At 26.6% G+C, this 23,083-nt stretch overlaps 1 protein-coding gene and 1 long non-coding RNA gene across 2 annotated transcripts in view; both read left to right on the plus strand.

The window, feature by feature from the left end:
- LOC111628011 (titin-like) overlaps nt 1-23,083 on the plus strand; it is a 235,651-nt gene that overhangs the window by 99,139 nt on the left and 113,429 nt on the right. Inside the window, 5 exon segments of the mRNA XM_023371728.1 lie at nt 9,349-9,408; nt 12,348-12,641; nt 16,573-16,632; nt 19,574-19,867; nt 22,234-22,386. Of these exon segments, the coding sequence (XP_023227496.1) occupies nt 9,349-9,408; nt 12,348-12,641; nt 16,573-16,632; nt 19,574-19,867; nt 22,234-22,386 (861 nt within the window).
- LOC111628022 lies at nt 16,360-19,840 on the plus strand. Its single transcript, XR_002757103.1, has 2 exons — nt 16,360-16,632; nt 19,574-19,840. It is a non-coding gene; the product is annotated as an uncharacterized LOC111628022 (long non-coding RNA).

Consider the following 23,083-nt stretch of genomic DNA (forward strand, 5'->3'; position numbering starts at 1 on the left):
TATATATATATAATAAACAAAATTATACCAAAAACAATCTTATAATACAAAATTAGTAATAACAGTAAATATGTTCTTATCTGAATAAAGATCTGAAAACATTTCTCCTTGGCAAAAACTTTTGGTTTCCTTAAAGCAGTTGCTTCTTCTTGATATTTATAAAAATGGTAAAATGTCTTATAGAAGTTCATAATTTCAATAAAAAATAGAAATATCAAAATGTACAAAACATAAAGAAGAAAAATATTAAATAGATATACTAATTTTTTCAATAAAACATATATTTATTATGGTACACACATATAGGTGCTATAATAGACAACAAATAATTAAAATTAAATGTTATACTAATATTAAAAATGACTATTCTATTATCATGCTATTAAAACATGCACAATTATATATGTTGTGCTTGGGTGCTAAGAATGCATCTGCTGTGATATCTACTATATCAGGGATGGTGAACCTTTTTGTGTTTGTGTGCCATATTGTAAGCATACTTAGCTTTAGAGATGTTTATGCGTGTCAAAGTTTCAGACTTCGAATAAAGATATTTAAAGAAATTAAACGAATATGCTTTAATTAGAATAAATGTAAAACGCTGATTAAAAAAAGGATGATCAGGTGATAAACTGAAAAGATGATTGAAAAAGACAGAAATTGTATGATACATGCCAGATGATTTCTCCTTACGTGCCACTTTGGGCACGCATGCCATAGGTTTGCCACCCCTGTTCTATATGTAATCAGTAGCAATTAGGTGATACTTTTGGGAAAATATGTTGTTTTTTCCAATTCACCTTCATTTACAAATCCATTTACAATAAATTTATTCTAGAATAAATAAATTTATGTTCATGCTTTACTTCTTTTTAGGAGTATTTACAAGGGGAGTCTGATATTAAAGGTACAGGCCAAAATTACACTAACATTTATAATTACAGAAAATATTTAATACATTCCACAAAAACTACATACTTTTGTTTATTTCTTGACATAATTGTTGTAAACATTGAGACATTTATCCTAACATGACACTAGTTTGAACATCTTTACATGGTACTGTTGTTGTCAAGTTGCTCGAGTAGTCCAGAACAGTGTCTTCCAATTCCTCCTGATCTGCAAAGAATTTCCCTGCCAAAAGATTTGTTTAAAGGTCTGAATAAATGAAAATCCAAGGGGGCTAAATCTAGACTATACTCCACAGGTCAAATTAATCCAAACTGTGGTTGGCGCAGAGGAATTGGAAGATCCTGCAACATCCTTCATATAGTCCAAAGTTAGCATTCAATCAATACAAGATATTTACAACTATTTCAAGAAAATAAGATGAATTTATTTTCTCATTTATTTTAAATTTATATANAATAAATAAATAACACATAAAGAAGTATGAAAGATTAATAAATCCATTAAAGTTAACCTCTTATAACAATGCTTTACCTGAAAAAAAATGTTTATATATTGGATAATGTCTTCAGATCATCTCTGCCAATCTTCAAGTTTAATACATATTAGGTTTTGAAGAGAGAAAATGAGAAGAATTGAGAAAATGTTTGTCAATATTTAAAAATTAAGGATAGAACAGTTTATTTTTAAAAATATTAATAAGGATAAACACATATTTCTAAACTTTTAAATAGTTTTATACAGTTGGTTAAATAGATGCAATGGTGAGATTTGACAGCTGGATGGCCAAGGCAATTAAGGCTTTAGCCTACTACTATGGGAGATCCAGCATAGAATTCAGGTAGTCAAAAACTCCCAGGAATTTTTCAGAGAATAATCTGTCTTGGATATGTTGGGCTCTATCTTTCATCATCCAACTGCTCCATTGTGAGTCTGACCAAACCTATCATGGGTATGATTAAGTTAAAAAGGTCCTCTTAGTGTCCACAGAGACAAGAGAAAGAGGTAAAAGATGAAGAAAAAAAAAAACAATGTGGGACTTTAGCTTCTTGTTCTTAGGAGTTTCATATCAAATCTGGAATTGGGTTATTTATTTTTTGAAAGTGATTATGAATCAATTTCTTAAATAGAATCTTTGTTAGACAGCTGAGATGAAGAATTGGTTGTTATTAGATTAAATTAAATAAAGAATAATTTCTCATTTTTTACAGTTGAATGTAGATCAGTTCCTTTGACTAGGCTTTCCTCTAATATATTAGTTGGATATTCTAGTCTTATTATCAGAAATAACCAAAACAATCATTGATGAATGTATTGCTTGTTTAATGATGAAATATTTTTTATAAAACTTGAATAATTTGAGTAATAAACTTTCAGAAATAATTCTGCTTTATCCATATCTACAAGCTTCCTTTATTTACTTCTCATTTAGAAATGCATGAAAAGAAATTATAATTTTTTCTTTTTTACAAGTTTTTTTTTATAGAATCTAACATAGTATTATACTAAAGTATAAAGTATAAAGTATGTTTTTATTCACTAATGTTAGAAAGTAATGTGATGTACCAGAACAAATAATGTACCAAATATTATGAGGAATTTATAAAAACGTGATCAATCATATGCTACTCCTTCATCCCTATTGAAGAAGGTTGTTTTGATGGGATAAGACAACACAACACAAGGGAAATCTGCCAATCAATTAATGAGGGTTTCTTTACATTATGGAATCTTGACATCATGAATTATTCTGTACAAATAAGAAAAGAAAACATAACTGTCAAGATCCATATTGTAAACTGGCCTGCACCAATAAAAAAACTTGAATTCATTGGATCATACATTGGTTAGTAATACAAAGATCAAAAACTACTATCAAGAAACAAATGAGACACCAAGGAACTCTCTTCTGACATACTGGTATATCATAAAAATTTTTTTCACTTTAGTGGAAAGATTGAAGTGAATGGAATTTCAGAATTAAATAATATTAAGTATGAAAAGATCAGATATAAAATTACAAAATATTAAAATTCATAGATAAGCTCTGATATCAGCAGTAAAAAGATAAAAATCAAAAGAGTAAATAAGACAGTATTTAGTTTCTAAATTTTACTGCAAGATATTTCCTGTCATTAATTATTAATCTTATAAATTTGCTTGAGATAATTGTGTAAATCAAATGCAGGTCAAATCTGCAAAAAATTTACAAAAATAAACCAAAGTCAAGCTAAAGCTAAAGCTGAAACTGTTAACGTCAAAATAGACCAGTGTTTCCCAACCTTTTTTTGTGCTATGCCCCACCTAAGCCTTTCTAATATTCTTATGCCCCCCTAACATATACAGCGGCTATACAGTTAACTTAAACTCTGGACGAGTCCATTTTCGAATTGCCCCCCTTAACAATCCAATTGCCCCCATGTGGGGTGTGGGCCCCATGTTGGGAAACACTGAAATAGACTATAATGATAGTAATTAGAAATCTGTTATTAAGATAAGATATTGTAATGCATTTCATAAGATGGCTTTAATTATAAAAAATTCTAAATGTTGTACGTTTTAGAGTAAATAGAACATAAGTTCAGCATACAAGTGACAATGAAAAATTCTTAAAAGCTTTAGACTAGAATTTAGAACTAGACAAAAATTACCTAAATTTATGAACAAATATTAAATGGTGTAAGTGCAAGACTATGATTTAATTTTTTTTTCATGAATTTAAAGCTACAGATAATAAATAAAAGTAAACAATATATATTTGTATTACCTGATTATTTTCAAAAAATTGTTTTTTACATAATGATGTACAGGTTAACATTTAAAAATCTGGTGATCTCCAGACCTGAAGAGTGCTGGATTTTTTATGGTTATATATGATGTACATATTTAACAGAAAATGACTATTTGTATAATTCTTTAAAGAAAGAAAATTAAACACTAAATGAAAAGCAAATAATGCTCATCAACTAAATAAAAGAACAGTTCTACAGAATTTTATTTAGGTGCCTCCAGAAAACAGTGGCGTGCCAACATGGTAAATTTGAAAATGCACTTCGAAATCCATTCCAGAAATCTGAAGGAACTGACTTATCGATGACTGGATTTTTGAATGTCAACCTATATTTAAACCATAATATTATATTACTATCAATACATTAATACAACTGTTAGCTTTTTTATGTAAATTACTTTGTAGATGTTTCTTCACATGTTAAATTTTGATAAATTACAGTTATTTACATTATAATTATCAGTATAAAACAAATCATGACTTATTTAAATATAAAAAGTTAAAACAGTATTTATAAAATGAAAAAAGTAGATTTCATTCTATGAATATAAACTCAAGAAATTCATTAAGGACTTTCAAGGAGAATTCTCCCCATCAACAGTATCTACACATTAAAAATGATCAGAAAAAAGAAACAAAGTTTGTGTTATAGTTAAATATTAAACTGTAATTAAAATAAAATGGTTAATACTTAATAATTTTATAAATAGAATTTTAATATCTCATTTACTTCATATAAAATATTAAAATTTAATTTTTAATCATCTACACCTCATCTCATATTCTCAATAAGTTTTGTATTACACTTCAATATATAATAAGTTTTATAAAAATTTCAACAAAGATGTTTAAAAGTTTTTGTCAAACAGTAAATTAATATTTCTTTTCTATTCATTCATACATATTAAGTTTTCACATTATTATTATGGAAATAAGTTAGCAGATATATAAGCATATACCTTTCTGTAGCAGAATTTCTATAACAATTTTCCATAATAAATTATTCAATCTGAAATGACCATAATAATAAAAGTCATTTAAATTATGAAATTCTAAATTCTCCATGTTAATAAGAATTATTTCTTCTCTGTTTTTGATCAACTCTAATCCACCTGATAGACTGATATTGAATAAAACTTATAAGAATAAAAGAGAAGACAGTATCTTTATAAGAATAAATTTTAAATACATGTATAACAACATACATAACCCTATATTTCTAATACCAAATTATCTGCCAGATTTTTTTCATTGAACTTTGTTAAGGCTAATTAATAATCCAAAACAAGGTAATTTGGCTAGTAAAGTTATCATCTCATGATAACTTTAATAATTAATTTATTTTTAATTATTAAATTTATTCTGATATGACAGTTTAACTGCCATCTCTAGTCAAAATGCTCTGTTTTGGATTATTAATTAGCCTTAATATAGTTCAATGAAAAAAATCTGGCAAATTATTTTGTATAAAGTTTAAATAAAATTCATTGAACATTCTAAAGCATTATTATGAATGAATGATAGCTGGCCAAGATGTTAGTCTGCCATTATATAGAACCAAGATTCAAGTAGGTCAAAAACCTCAGAAATTTCTATAGATAGTTTGATCCATATATGTTGGGATTTGTTGCTGTTGCTTGTCACCCAACCATTCCATTGTGGAATTGGCTGAGCCTATGATGGGCATGAAAAGCAGCTCTCTTATTAGTCAAAGAGCAAAAATAAAAACACAAATAAAATTTTAAAAACATTATTATAATGGAAATTAATTGACTGAAAACTAAGAAGACAATATTAACTTTAAAATTACATATTAAGATTAAAAACAAAACTACTTATATTTTATTTAACTTATCTTAGCTAATAAAAGTATTTATTGAAAGTTGGAAGACATTTAAAATTAATAAATTTAAGGAGTAATATTTAAAATTTAAAAAAATAAATTATGTAATATAATTTTTAAGTAATAACCAAATTTATAAACTTAAAGGAGAAACTCAAAAATAAGATAAACTGTTGATGATATATATGTTAATTATGATCAACAAAAAAGTAGTTTTTAATTAAATGATTTTTAATTTATGCTTTAAAATAAAAGATGAAATTTAACAAATAATATGTAAAAGTATTTAATCTGTCTATTATTATATGCAAAATATGTTATTGAAAGATTGACAAATTGATCTAAAAGAAAAAAATGGAAATAAGTATAATTAGAGACTGAAGTGTAAAACTTATGGAAACATTGCATATTCTTAACAATTTTCTTCTATGAAGTTTGTCTACTTTTAAGTTTAAGCAAACTAATGTAGCTATTTTATTAGTTTACCTTTGTCAATCTTATCAGCTCGTAATTTCTAAATTCATCGTTCTGAATATCTTCTTTTGATCATTCAGTTATTGAAGTATTCTGAATGGATTTGAATCCCTAAAATACAATATTTTGTTTATTATTATTATTATTATTAATGTAAATTTCTAATCAAATATAACAATTTATACCTTAAGACACTTACATTAGTTCACTCTCTCCAACAGTAATGTTTAAATTTGGTGATACATTTCTCCTGCTTCCATCAATTTGTAAAATAATTCAAGACTTAATATATATATATATATATTTTTGTATATCACTCAGCCCTGTCAACTCAACATCAGAAAATACAAAACTAAAACAAAGAATTACTGTACATGAAATTTAAAACAGGAAAATAATTTAAGTACGCTTTCAGTTACAACAACTGCCTTGAAAAATTGCTTAACAGATAGGAAAAAGCTGTCAAACTACATTACCTATTAAGTGCTACACTTAAAGTACTTGATATAATGACATAAAAATGTTTTATCTGCTATTAAGATATCATGTTTTAAATAAAAAACAGACATAAAAAAATATAACAAACAATAAAAAACGAGAGCTGTTGCAAAAAAAAATTTAGAAAAAAAATCCTTTTATCCAAATTAAAAATATAAAAGCTAACGATAAATAAAACTTGCCAAAAATTTTTTTATATTTTTAATCTGAACAACTTGACTGTAAACTTATTTAATAAGTTTACAGTCAAGTTGTTCAGATTATAGATTCTATATAAAATATAGAAGTAAAATGTTTAATTATTATTTTTGACTGTAAACTTATTTAATAAGTTTACAGTCAAAAATAATAATTAAACATTTTACTTCTATCTTTTCTGTTTATCTTGTGATAATGATAAATCTAATTATTATTTTAAAGAAAACCCGAATTTTCTAGAAACTAGCAATCAGTTTACTAGAGTGAGAAACTTTATTGTGTATAAGAAATAAATCACAAGCTCACTTATACAAAGATAAATATTGAAAGAGTAATGTTATCCAAATGATTTATTACTATTTAAATAAATTTAATTTTAAATTTTGTATTTCTTAATTTACTTTTTTTCATACATTTTTTAGTTATTTAAATTATGGAAATAAAAATATGGATTGTTTCTTTATGATTTAACATACATTTATAATTTTAGTTGTAATATATATTGAGATTGAATATAAATGAGAAAATAAATTATTTTTTTTATTATCTGAAGAAAAGCAAATATTATATCATTTAAATATTTTGTGAGGAAACAAATTTTTTAAGAAATTTTTATTCTAGGTTCACTATAGGGTGTTGTTATAGCATTACATAATTTTATAGTGGTCTAGTTGGTAGCATTATGGTGCATTATAAGGATGCAGGTGTAGTAAAAATTATAAAAAAATAGTGTTATGTAATTTATAGAAGCTTCTTAAATTCAGAATCTCAAAGATAATTAAAAATTATGAAAATATATCCCCCAATGAAATAAATGTGTTTCTAAACAGTTCATTAAATAAGTTAATTTCAATAAGTATCAAGAATAAAACACTGCTATTCTGAAGGAAACCAACAGAATAAGTAAAGGGGACCATTTTCAGAGCTTTANATATAATAAACAAAATTATACCAAAAACAATCTTATAATACAAAATTAGTAATAACAGTAAATATGTTCTTATCTGAATAAAGATCTGAAAACATTTCTCCTTGGCAAAAACTTTTGGTTTCCTTAAAGCAGTTGCTTCTTCTTGATATTTATAAAAATGGTAAAATGTCTTATAGAAGTTCATAATTTCAATAAAAAATAGAAATATCAAAATGTACAAAACATAAAGAAGAAAAATATTAAATAGATATACTAATTTTTTCAATAAAACATATATTTATTATGGTACACACATATAGGTGCTATAATAGACAACAAATAATTAAAATTAAATGTTATACTAATATTAAAAATGACTATTCTATTATCATGCTATTAAAACATGCACAATTATATATGTTGTGCTTGGGTGCTAAGAATGCATCTGCTGTGATATCTACTATATCAGGGATGGTGAACCTTTTTGTGTTTGTGTGCCATATTGTAAGCATACTTAGCTTTAGAGATGTTTATGCGTGTCAAAGTTTCAGACTTCGAATAAAGATATTTAAAGAAATTAAACGAATATGCTTTAATTAGAATAAATGTAAAACGCTGATTAAAAAAAGGATGATCAGGTGATAAACTGAAAAGATGATTGAAAAAGACAGAAATTGTATGATACATGCCAGATGATTTCTCCTTACGTGCCACTTTGGGCACGCATGCCATAGGTTTGCCACCCCTGTTCTATATGTAATCAGTAGCAATTAGGTGATACTTTTGGGAAAATATGTTGTTTTTTCCAATTCACCTTCATTTACAAATCCATTTACAATAAATTTATTCTAGAATAAATAAATTTATGTTCATGCTTTACTTCTTTTTAGGAGTATTTACAAGGGGAGTCTGATATTAAAGGTACAGGCCAAAATTACACTAACATTTATAATTACAGAAAATATTTAATACATTCCACAAAAACTACATACTTTTGTTTATTTCTTGACATAATTGTTGTAAACATTGAGACATTTATCCTAACATGACACTAGTTTGAACATCTTTACATGGTACTGTTGTCAAGTTGCTCGAGTAGTCCAGAACAGTGTCTTCCAATTCCTCCTGATCTGCAAAGAATTTCCCTGCCAAAAGATTTGTTTAAAGGTCTGAATAAATGAAAATCCAAGGGGGCTAAATCTAGACTATACTCCACAGGTCAAATTAATCCAAACTGTGGTTGGCGCAGAGGAATTGGAAGATCCTGCAACATCCTTCATATAGTCCAAAGTTAGCATTCAATCAATACAAGATATTTACAACTATTTCAAGAAAATAAGATGAATTTATTTTCTCATTTATTTTAAATTTATATATGTTTTTTATTTTTAATAACATTTTATAATTTTAATATTTTTATCTTTTAATAAATAATTTTATTTTAAAAGTTTTTAGCACAGCATCAGAATAACTCATGGATTTTTTTTTTTAAATACTTTGTATGAAATATATTTTAATAAAACTATTTTTATAAAAAAATTGTATGTTGTCATTATTTTACATTAAACATTCAAACATCAATATTGTTCATACATCAACACAATATTCTTCCATTCATATAAAAAGTCAGTGTCATGTTGTGTGAGTGAAGAAACTTTTAAAAATTATTTTTAAAACTAACTTTCTATAGCAGAATTACTAAAATATTTAATATTTAATATGTAGAATATACTCCAAAGAAACCTGATTGGATAGTTCATGAAGAAACAAGGAAACGAGAAGCTGGTAGGATAGGTTTTCTACTTACTGTAATTTATAATCTATAATTAAGTTCTAAATTTTATATAGATAAGTAATTTAAAACTTATCTTTAATTTTAAAATTTACGTAAATCTCTAATAATATAGAGTGGTACGGATGGCTATTTTAAATACTTTTTAAGAGTCCTAGCCCAATTTCTTTAGAGCTCCCTAGTAAAAATATCATTTGAAGTTGTGTGTTAATGGTACAGTACATGATTTCAAATGACAAGACATGATACGATATAACAACATTTGACATCATGTTGTATTTGGCAAATGATAGGAAAGATATCACTTAGTGTTTTCATGATGTATTATTTATTTTCATCTGTTAAAATATTTTGTGCACTTTAAATTTTTGAAATAATGTCAAGTAACTTGTTGCAATTGACATCATTTGATATCATGTCTAGAAGCTTTTGAAAATACCTTGAAAAATATTGTAAAAATGCACTTGTTTCATTTGAAACTGTCTGAAAATCATCTTAGACACAATATCTCTTGATATCATTTTTGTAATGGTTTCCGATTGATTTCAAATGACATTACTCAATAACAAGTGATACCATCATTTCATAGCATGTCACATTATTTATTTGGTCATTTGAAATCATATCATTAGTTATATCAAATGATATAATACCTCATCATTTGGTCATTTAAAACATCATATCTAAAGAGATTTTTGAGCTATCACTTGATATTTAAAAATGATGAAATGATATTTTTACTAGGAAGGCATTATACAAATACAGATATAGTACAAAAATATTACTAATGAGCAGTGAGATGAGGTTCCTTAGAAGGCAAAAGCAACTTGGTTGTGTATCTGTTAATGCATCCCTAGGTCCAAAAGTCAGTTAACCATTGCAGAACCTTAATTTCTCAAAATGAAATAATTTGTTTTTAACTCATAAATTACAATACTTTAAAAAAATGTATCAAAGTTCTTTTATAACTTGTTCATGTAATTCAAATGTAATTGTGTAATTGATGTCATGGTTATCTGACTTATGGACCACTCTGTGCATAGCACACTGTTGAAAAATTAGTTTATTTAAATGACTTAAATGAATTGAAATAAATAACAATTATTGCATTGAGCATCTTATTTGTTCCATAATATACATACAAGCAATTGCTTATATGTAATAATCAAAATTATATACATTAGCTTAATATATATTAAGTAAGATCAAATGTTACTGCATTATTTCTTAGCATGCTTTTATTAGAATATAATTTAGTAGTTACAAAGCTACTTTTGAGTGGTTGTATTTTATAAATAATTAGTAGTCTGTCATGTATAAAAACAATAAGGTAGCTCATCATTATATCGTGCATGTAGGGAGACAAAGCAAACAAGTGATATATCAGATGACACAATATAACCAATGCAGCTATCCATTATTGGTTAAGCGCTTTCATATTTGGGAGAAAAAAAAATATGCAATGTATCTGAATGAGTGATATAATAAGGAGCAATATAACAAGGGTCTACTGCGTATTGAATGTATCATTACATAATTTTGGAATGACATAATCAATTAATCATACTGCATGGTCAAATATTTTTTTCTAATACTTATGACACGGGTCCCCAAACTTTTCAAGAGGAGGGCCACATTACTAATTCTGACAACAGCAGTGGGCCAGAGTGATTTAATATTGCACATATCTATATATGTAAATTTTAATAAGGTTCTATGCAGTGCCGGCCCAAGGCCTGTTTTAAGATGGAGCGAGATCCTATTATGGTGCCCCCTTGGTTGCCCCTAATTTATACCTTTTAATTTTCTTTACTACTGAGGCACTCCCTAGGACTTGGCGCCTGGAGCGTCTGCTCCGTTCGCCCTATGGTAGGACCGGCTCTGGTTCTATGATTATTAAGAAAATACATTACAAATATCATTTATTTTGGGAAGCAGTTAGGTAGTTATCCAAGTTTTGGATTTTCCAAAAAAATGGGACCTCTGTTTTTAAATAAATGTGGTCTTATTGCTTACTCTCCCTGGCTTCAGTTTGAATTGTTTAATACAAGTTAAATATTTTTTTAAATTGTGATTTTTTTTTTAGTTATCTAGAAGCAATATGAACTAGATAAAATCTCATCGTGGGCCAGATCTGGCTCTCAGGCTGTAGTTTGGGGACCCCCTGCTTATGACCATTTCTATTCACATAATGCTATTTTTTTTTTAAATAAAATACAATTACAGTGATTGGAAAATCTACTGATTATGTAAAAATTAAACTACCCTCATATGAAAAAAAAAACTAAAATTAAAGTTATTGTTATCATTAATTGTCTAGCTTTTGATGATGATGACAGTGTCGGATTATTCAAATTTGATAAACATTTATAAGTTTTTAAAGTATAAAGCCATTTTGTCAATATCTTGTTAATTTAAAAACTTTATATATTCATAAGAAAACTGAATAAAACATATAGAAATTTCCAATGTTGTCATTATTATCACACTTTATACAGTTTCAAAAAGCATTAAAAAATTCCCAATAAAGACTTTATTCCTGAAGAATGTTAAGAAACTTATTATCATTAGAAAAAACTCACAGAATTATTATTGTATTTTGTTATTTTTCGTTACTGAATTAATTTATTACTGAATTTTTGTTACTGAATTTATTTTTAAGAAATTTAACAATTTCAAACAAAATGTTTATTCAAATTGTTTTTAGTATTCCTAAAAATAAAAATTAAGATTGAAAACATTTAGATTTAATATACACATATAAATTTCTTGTTTTTGTAATGAGTAAGTAATGAGAGATTTAGAAAAAAACAAGAAAAACTTCATGTACTGTACCTAAGATGATGAGCATTCTTGAGGATGATTAATAGTTTTATTAGGTTTTTACAGATTACTTATTTCTTATTAAAAAATTTCTTAAAACTTATTACAGAGAAACCTCAACCACCTACATTTAGAGCACCTCTTAGGGATGTCTTTGCAAAAACTATTGGAAGTTCAACAACGATTGAATGTATAATAAGTGGAAATCCTAGACCACAAGTAACTTGGTATTTTAATGACCGGGAAATAGATGTGACAACAGGTCGTTATCGAGTTACCTACTTAGAAGATCGTATTCTTCTGCATATTCTTCGAATTGATTATGATGTGGAAGGAAGATATACATGCAAGGCGGTAAATGAAAATGGTGAACAAATATCAACTGCATTCCTATATGTTGGAGGTGTGTATGATATTTATTATTCTTTATCATAAATAATAAATCTATTGTGTTTCTTACTATAATAATATATTAGTAATACAAAATAGTAAAAATAAAAGCTGTAATAATGACATTTCTTGCAAAGTTTTATAAATACATAAATTCTATTTTAAATTTATTTAATTATATTTAAAATTAAATTCAATGTTTTTAATTCAATATAAAAAATCTAATATTAATTTGCTACACTGTATTATAAATTTTATACATTTTTTTACAACTTTAAATTAATATTTTAAGATTATACTCACTAATGCTTAATTAAAAATATTGGTACCAGCTTTTAATTTTATCACAGTAGCACAATTTTTTAATCTATATATTCTATTTATATATATAGTCTTCCAAAATGAATGCTACCATTTTAAATTACTGTATTTATGTTAATTATTCTTCAAGAAGTATGTAATATATACCATAAACTAAATGTCTGAGTTTCATCTTCCATCTGCATTAAAACATCTTGTCGTTACTACCTCCAGGAAGCACTGTAAATGAAAATGGTGACTCTACAACAGAGAAAGCATTTTGTATTCTGCAGTTCACAAAGGTGAATTGCTCATCTTTGTGCACAATGAGTAATTTACAGAAGCTGTAGAATTGTGGCTATTGTGAAAGGAGTGGCAATGAATATGTTGTAATGAGCATAGGAAGAAAATGATTATCTGTTGGACACATGTCACGTGAACAAGGTACCCACAATGAGAAATTGTAATGGAAAATGTGAAACCTGTTTTCCAATGTTTTAATGGATATTACTACATTCTCACATAATAATTAACATAATTACAACAATTTAATTATAATTTTATAATTTAATTAATTAATTTAATTTAATAATTTAATTATAATGTTAAATNAAATGGAAATAAGTATAATTAGAGACTGAAGTGTAAAACTTTAAAATTACATATTAAGATTAAAAACAAAACTACTTATATTTTATTTAACTTATCTTAGCTAATAAAAGTATTTATTGAAAGTTGGAAGACATTTAAAATTAATAAATTTAAGGAGTAATATTTAAAATTTAAAAAAATAAATTATGTAATATAATTTTTAAGTAATAACCAAATTTATAAACTTAAAGGAGAAACTCAAAAATAAGATAAACTGTTGATGATATATATGTTAATTATGATCAACAAAAAAGTAGTTTTTAATTAAATGATTTTTAATTTATGCTTTAAAATAAAAGATGAAATTTAACAAATAATATGTAAAAGTATTTAATCTGTCTATTATTATATGCAAAATATGTTATTGAAAGATTGACAAATTGATCTAAAAGAAAAAAATGGAAATAAGTATAATTAGAGACTGAAGTGTAAAACTTATGGAAACATTGCATATTCTTAACAATTTTCTTCTATGAAGTTTGTCTACTTTTAAGTTTAAGCAAACTAATGTAGCTATTTTATTAGTTTACCTTTGTCAATCTTATCAGCTCGTAATTTCTAAATTCATCGTTCTGAATATCTTCTTTTGATCATTCAGTTATTGAAGTATTCTGAATGGATTTGAATCCCTAAAATACAATATTTTGTTTATTATTATTATTATTATTAATGTAAATTTCTAATCAAATATAACAATTTATACCTTAAGACACTTACATTAGTTCACTCTCTCCAACAGTAATGTTTAAATTTGGTGATACATTTCTCCTGCTTCCATCAATTTGTAAAATAATTCAAGACTTAATATATATATATATATTTTTGTATATCACTCAGCCCTGTCAACTCAACATCAGAAAATACAAAACTAAAACAAAGAATTACTGTACATGAAATTTAAAACAGGAAAATAATTTAAGTACGCTTTCAGTTACAACAACTGCCTTGAAAAATTGCTTAACAGATAGGAAAAAGCTGTCAAACTACATTACCTATTAAGTGCTACACTTAAAGTACTTGATATAATGACATAAAAATGTTTTATCTGCTATTAAGATATCATGTTTTAAATAAAAAACAGACATAAAAAAATATAACAAACAATAAAAAACGAGAGCTGTTGCAAAAAAAAATTTAGAAAAAAAATCCTTTTATCCAAATTAAAAATATAAAAGCTAACGATAAATAAAACTTGCCAAAAATTTTTTTATATTTTTAATCTGAACAACTTGACTGTAAACTTATTTAATAAGTTTACAGTCAAGTTGTTCAGATTATAGATTCTATATAAAATATAGAAGTAAAATGTTTAATTATTATTTTTGACTGTAAACTTATTTAATAAGTTTACAGTCAAAAATAATAATTAAACATTTTACTTCTATCTTTTCTGTTTATCTTGTGATAATGATAAATCTAATTATTATTTTAAAGAAAACCCGAATTTTCTAGAAACTAGCAATCAGTTTACTAGAGTGAGAAACTTTATTGTGTATAAGAAATAAATCACAAGCTCACTTATACAAAGATAAATATTGAAAGAGTAATGTTATCCAAATGATTTATTACTATTTAAATAAATTTAATTTTAAATTTTGTATTTCTTAATTTACTTTTTTTCATACATTTTTTAGTTATTTAAATTATGGAAATAAAAATATGGATTGTTTCTTTATGATTTAACATACATTTATAATTTTAGTTGTAATATATATTGAGATTGAATATAAATGAGAAAATAAATTATTTTTTTTATTATCTGAAGAAAAGCAAATATTATATCATTTAAATATTTTGTGAGGAAACAAATTTTTTAAGAAATTTTTATTCTAGGTTCACTATAGGGTGTTGTTATAGCATTACATAATTTTATAGTGGTCTAGTTGGTAGCATTATGGTGCATTATAAGGATGCAGGTGTAGTAAAAATTATAAAAAAATAGTGTTATGTAATTTATAGAAGCTTCTTAAATTCAGAATCTCAAAGATAATTAAAAATTATGAAAATATATCCCCCAATGAAATAAATGTGTTTCTAAACAGTTCATTAAATAAGTTAATTTCAATAAGTATCAAGAATAAAACACTGCTATTCTGAAGGAAACCAACAGAATAAGTAAAGGGGACCATTTTCAGAGCTTTATTCAGATCAACATCAATTCAAAATGAATGCAAAATACATGTGGTGTTCCAGAAGCCAGTGGCATTCAGAAACATTAAGTGGAGAGTCAAAAATTTTTACCAGTTCTGTATTATAAAATTTATAATAAAAAAGCATGTACTCATTTCTTAATTTTTCTTAAAATTTGACAATGTTTTCGCTTTTTAAAAATTTCTTTAGGTGAGTACTTACCCCTTGGTCCTCTCCTGATTGCACCACTGTCAGAAGAGAATGAATTTTAAAACCTACATACAATATATATATANTGTTTAAAGGTCTGAATAAATGAAAATCCAAGGGGGCTAAATCTAGACTATACTCCACAGGTCAAATTAATCCAAACTGTGGTTGGCGCAGAGGAATTGGAAGATCCTGCAACATCCTTCATATAGTCCAAAGTTAGCATTCAATCAATACAAGATATTTACAACTATTTCAAGAAAATAAGATGAATTTATTTTCTCATTTATTTTAAATTTATATATGTTTTTTATTTTTAATAACATTTTATAATTTTAATATTTTTATCTTTTAATAAATAATTTTATTTTAAAAGTTTTTAGCACAGCATCAGAATAACTCATGGATTTTTTTTTTTAAATACTTTGTATGAAATATATTTTAATAAAACTATTTTTATAAAAAAATTGTATGTTGTCATTATTTTACATTAAACATTCAAACATCAATATTGTTCATACATCAACACAATATTCTTCCATTCATATAAAAAGTCAGTGTCATGTTGTGTGAGTGAAGAAACTTTTAAAAATTATTTTTAAAACTAACTTTCTATAGCAGAATTACTAAAATATTTAATATTTAATATGTAGAATATACTCCAAAGAAACCTGATTGGATAGTTCATGAAGAAACAAGGAAACGAGAAGCTGGTAGGATAGGTTTTCTACTTACTGTAATTTATAATCTATAATTAAGTTCTAAATTTTATATAGATAAGTAATTTAAAACTTATCTTTAATTTTAAAATTTACGTAAATCTCTAATAATATAGAGTGGTACGGATGGCTATTTTAAATACTTTTTAAGAGTCCTAGCCCAATTTCTTTAGAGCTCCCTAGTAAAAATATCATTTGAAGTTGTGTGTTAATGGTACAGTACATGATTTCAAATGACAAGACATGATACGATATAACAACATTTGACATCATGTTGTATTTGGCAAATGATAGGAAAGATATCACTTAGTGTTTTCATGATGTATTATTTATTTTCATCTGTTAAAATATTTTGTGCACTTTAAATTTTTGAAATAATGTCAAGTAACTTGTTGCAATTGACATCATTTGATATCATGTCTAGAAGCTTTTGAAAATACCTTGAAAAATATTGTAAAAATGCACTTGTTTCATTTGAAACTGTCTGAAAATCATCTTAGACACAATATCTCTTGATATCATTTTTGTAATGGTTTCCGATTGATTTCAAATGACATTACTCAATAACAAGTGATACCATCATTTCATAGCATGTCACATTATTTATTTGGTCATTTGAAATCATATCATTAGTTATATCAAATGATATAATACCTCATCATTTGGTCATTTAAAACATCATATCTAAAGAGATTTTTGAGCTATCACTTGATATTTAAAAATGGTGAAATGATATTTTTACTAGGAAGGCATTATACAAATACAGATATAGTACAAAAATATTACTAATGAGCAGTGAGATGAGGTTCCTTAGAAGGCAAAAGCAACTTGGTTGTGTATCTGTTAATGCATCCCTAGGTCCAAAAGTCAGTTAACCATTGCAGAACCTTAATTTCTCAAAATGAAATAATTTGTTTTTAACTCATAAATTACAATACTTTAAAAAAATGTATCAAAGTTCTTTTATAACTTGTTCATGTAATTCAAATGTAATTGTGTAATTGATGTCATGGTTATCTGACTTATGGACCACTCTGTGCATAGCACACTGTTGAAAAATTAGTTTATTTAAATGACTTAAATGAATTGAAATAAATAACAATTATTGCATTGAGCATCTTATTTGTTCCATAATATACATACAAGCAATTGCTTATATGTAATAATCAAAATTATATACATTAGCTTAATATATATTAAGTAAGATCAAATGTTACTGCATTATTTCTTAGCATGCTTTTATTAGAATATAATTTAGTAGTTACAAAGCTACTTTTGAGTGTTTGTATTTTATAAATAATTAGTAGTCTGTCATGTATAAAAACAATAAGGTAGCTCATCATTATATCGTGCATGTAGGGAGACAAAGCAAACAAGTGATATATCAGATGACACAATATAACCAATGCAGCTATCCATTATTGGTTAAGCGCTTTCATATTTGGGAGAAAAAAAATATGCAATGTATCTGAATGAGTGATATAATAAGGAGCAATATAACAAGGGTCTACTGCGTATTGAATGTATCATTACATAATTTTGGAATGACATAATCAATTAATCATACTGCATGGTCAAATATTTTTTTCTAATATTTATGACACGGGTCCCCAAACTTTTCAAGAGGAGGGCCACATTACTAATTCTGACAACAGCAGTGGGCCAGAGTGATTTAATATTGCACATATCTATATATGTAAATTTTAATAAGGTTCTATGCAGTGCCGGCCCAAGGCCTGTTTTAAGATGGAGCGAGATCCTATTATGGTGCCCCCTTGGTTGCCCCTAATTTATACCTTTTAATTTTCTTTACTACTGAGGCACTCCCTAGGACTTGGCGCCTGGAGCGTCTGCTCCGTTCGCCCTATGGTAGGACCGGCTCTGGTTCTATGATTATTAAGAAAATACATTACAAATATCATTTATTTTGGGAAGCAGTTAGGTAGTTATCCAAGTTTTGGATTTTCCAAAAAAATGGGACCTCTGTTTTTAAATAAATGTGGTCTTATTGCTTACTCTCCCTGGCTTCAGTTTGAATTGTTTAATACAAGTTAAATATTTTTTTAAATTGTGATTTTTTTTTTAGTTATCTAGAAGCTAGTTATTGAACTAGATAAAATCTCATCGTGGGCCAGATCTGGCTCTCAGGCTGTAGTTTGGGGACCCCCTGCTTATGACCATTTCTATTCACATAATGCTATTTTTTTTTTAAATAAAATACAATTACAGTGATTGGAAAATCTACTGATTATGTAAAAATTAAACTACCCTCATATGAAAAAAAAAACTAAAATTAAAGTTATTGTTATCATTAATTGTCTAGCTTTTGATGATGATGACAGTGTCGGATTATTCAAATTTGATAAACATTTATAAGTTTTTAAAGTATAAAGCCATTTTGTCAATATCTTGTTAATTTAAAAACTTTATATATTCATAAGAAAACTGAATAAAACATATAGAAATTTCCAATGTTGTCATTATTATCACACTTTATACAGTTTCAAAAAGCATTAAAAAATTCCCAATAAAGACTTTATTCCTGAAGAATGTTAAGAAACTTATTATCATTAGAAAAAACTCACAGAATTATTATTGTATTTTGTTATTTTTCGTTACTGAATTAATTTATTACTGAATTTTTGTTACTGAATTTATTTTTAAGAAATTTAACAATTTCAAACAAAATGTTTATTCAAATTGTTTTTAGTATTCCTAAAAATAAAAATTAAGATTGAAAACATTTAGATTTAATATACACATATAAATTTCTTGTTTTTGTAATGAGTAAGTAATGAGAGATTTAGAAAAAAACAAGAAAAACTTCATGTACTGTACCTAAGATGATGAGCATTCTTGAGGATGATTAATAGTTTTATTAGGTTTTTACAGATTACTTATTTCTTATTAAAAAATTTCTTAAAACTTATTACAGAGAAACCTCAACCACCTACATTTAGAGCACCTCTTAGGGATGTCTTTGCAAAAACTATTGGAAGTTCAACAACGATTGAATGTATAATAAGTGGAAATCCTAGACCACAAGTAACTTGGTATTTTAATGACCGGGAAATAGATGTGACAACAGGTCGTTATCGAGTTACCTACTTAGAAGATCGTATTCTTCTGCATATTCTTCGAATTGATTATGATGTGGAAGGAAGATATACATGCAAGGCGGTAAATGAAAATGGTGAACAAATATCAACTGCATTCCTATATGTTGGAGGTGTGTATGATATTTATTATTCTTTATCATAAATAATAAATCTATTGTGTTTCTTACTATAATAATATATTAGTAATACAAAATAGTAAAAATAAAAGCTGTAATAATGACATTTCTTGCAAAGTTTTATAAATACATAAATTCTATTTTAAATTTATTTAATTATATTTAAAATTAAATTCAATGTTTTTAATTCAATATAAAAAATCTAATATTAATTTGCTACACTGTATTATAAATTTTATACATTTTTTTACAACTTTAAATTAATATTTTAAGATTATACTCACTAATGCTTAATTAAAAATATTGGTACCAGCTTTTAATTTTATCACAGTAGCACAATTTTTTAATCTATATATTCTATTTATATATATAGTCTTCCAAAATGAATGCTACCATTTTAAATTACTGTATTTATGTTAATTATTCTTCAAGAAGTATGTAATATATACCATAAACTAAATGTCTGAGTTTCATCTTCCATCTGCATTAAAACATCTTGTCGTTACTACCTCCAGGAAGCACTGTAAATGAAAATGGTGACTCTACAACAGAGAAAGCATTTTGTATTCTGCAGTTCACAAAGGTGAATTGCTCATCTTTGTGCACAATGAGTAATTTACAGAAGCTGTAGAATTGTGGCTATTGTGAAAGGAGTGGCAATGAATATGTTGTAATGAGCATAGGAAGAAAATGATTATCTGTTGGACACATGTCACGTGAACAAGGTACCCACAATGAGAAATTGTAATGGAAAATGTGAAACCTGTTTTCCAATGTTTTAATGGATATTACTACATTCTCACATAATAATTAACATAATTACAACAATTTAATTATAATTTTATAATTTAATTAATTAATTTAATTTAATAATTTAATTATAATGTTAAAATGACCTCGTTTAACACTGTTTCATTTAGTGCTTTGTCGTCTAAGAACACATCCCCCACTAAAACGACACAGTGTTAAATGAGGTCATTTTAACATAGAGTAAATAGGGAAAGGGGAACACATGACCAAAAATAAACAAATTTTACTTTAATTTTAAGTTATTTTTATATTAATTTGCATAATAATATATGTTAAATAACACAAACATATGCACACAGAAATGTAAAGTTCATTTTTGTGATGAAGGTCCTGGCTATTCTGAAATTTTTGTGTTTTGTGATAAAGTTGTGTAGTTTCATTTGTCACTTTTTCTTTCCTTAAACAAATGTTTGTAGCAAGAGATTACATCCAAAACGACTTGTCTTGCTTTTGCACTCTTTCAAAATCTGGATCATTCGCTACAATTTGATCAACAATTTCAGTTATTGTTACCAAACTTTTACTAAGCAAATCTTTAGGGAAATTTCTTGGGTTCTTCCTTTTCAGAATCTCTGTTTTCCAGTTCTACATGAATTCCTTGTTCTGCCAGTTCATGAAGGTCATTGTTGGAAAGGCTCTCACCAGAAACCTGCAGTAACTCCTCAATATCCTGCTTGTCTACACCTCCTAGACTTGCTGTATTGATTAGGTTGACGATTTGGTCAACCTAATGATACAGTGATAGGTTCTTCTCGTTGAGAATTCTTAGATACCTTCAGCCATAACTTCTTCCATACTTTTTTCATGCATTTATCAGTTAATTCTTGCCAAGCAAAGTTAATACAGTAGAGCCTCGAAAACTCGGCACTCGATAACCCGGCACTCCAGATAACTCGGCCATACCCTGGCAGGGCAAAAAATACCTTAGTTAATTAATTTTCATGATAAAGACAGCTTTATGCCTCATAAAGTGTTTTTCTGAGGTCTGTCTTAACAAGTAAATTACTGTACACAGTGTATTCATTAATTTTCATTTTCATGTAGTAAAGGCTCTATGCCTTCATAAAAGACGTACTTTTCCTTTGTTTAAGGGTATTTGGGCAGTTTATTCTCTGTTGTATTCTGAAGTAAACAATACATACAAGTACAGTACAGTATTTTCTGAGGAAACGCTCATACTTACTTTTTTAACGCCATTCCCAATAACCCGGCATTTTCACAAACTCGGCCACCCTTCGGTCCACATTAGGCTGAGTTTCGAGACTCTACTGTATTGTCTATGGCATCCATGATGATATATTTTTTCCAAAATTGCATCAAACATAGATTTAAGGAAAGTACAGCACTACAAGAAATTGCCACCTTTTGCTGACTGGTTCATGTTTGGAAATAATCAATGAAATGCTGCAATAATTTGAATATTGTAAATTTTTAGTGTAAATTTTGAGTTTTTTTTAAGCTTCAAGTAGACTGCGTTATATCAAATCAGTATTAATCGATGCAGCATTAAGTGGATTCTTACTGTACTTGTTTCATAAAACTTATTACAGAGAAACCTCAACCACCTACATTTAGAGCACCTCTTAGGGATGTCTTTGCAAAAACTATTGGAAGTTCAACAACGATTGAATGTATAATAAGTGGAAATCCTAGACCACAAGTAACTTGGTATTTTAATGACCGGGAAATAGATGTGACAACAGGTCGTTATCGAGTTACCTACTTAGAAGATCGNTGAAGAAAAGCAAATATTATATCATTTAAATATTTTGTGAGGAAACAAATTTTTTAAGAAATTTTTATTCTAGGTTCACTATAGGGTGTTGTTATAGCATTACATAATTTTATAGTGGTCTAGTTGGTAGCATTATGGTGCATTATAAGGATGCAGGTGTAGTAAAAATTATAAAAAAATAGTGTTATGTAATTTATAGAAGCTTCTTAAATTCAGAATCTCAAAGATAATTAAAAATTATGAAAATATATCCCCCAATGAAATAAATGTGTTTCTAAACAGTTCATTAAATAAGTTAATTTCAATAAGTATCAAGAATAAAACACTGCTATTCTGAAGGAAACCAACAGAATAAGTAAAGGGGACCATTTTCAGAGCTTTATTCAGATCAACATCAATTCAAAATGAATGCAAAATACATGTGGTGTTCCAGAAGCCAGTGGCATTCAGAAACATTAAGTGGAGAGTCAAAAATTTTTACCAGTTCTGTATTATAAAATTTATAATAAAAAAGCATGTACTCATTTCTTAATTTTTCTTAAAATTTGACAATGTTTTCGCTTTTTAAAAATTTCTTTAGGTGAGTACTTACCCCTTGGTCCTCTCCTGATTGCACCACTGTCAGAAGAGAATGAATTTTAAAACCTACATACAATATATATATA

The sequence above is a fragment of the Centruroides sculpturatus genome, unplaced genomic scaffold (assembly GCF_000671375.1).
Source record: "Centruroides sculpturatus isolate CEXI.00-Female unplaced genomic scaffold, Cexi_2.0 scaffold545, whole genome shotgun sequence".
NCBI classification, from domain to species: Eukaryota; Metazoa; Arthropoda; class Arachnida; order Scorpiones; family Buthidae; genus Centruroides; species Centruroides sculpturatus.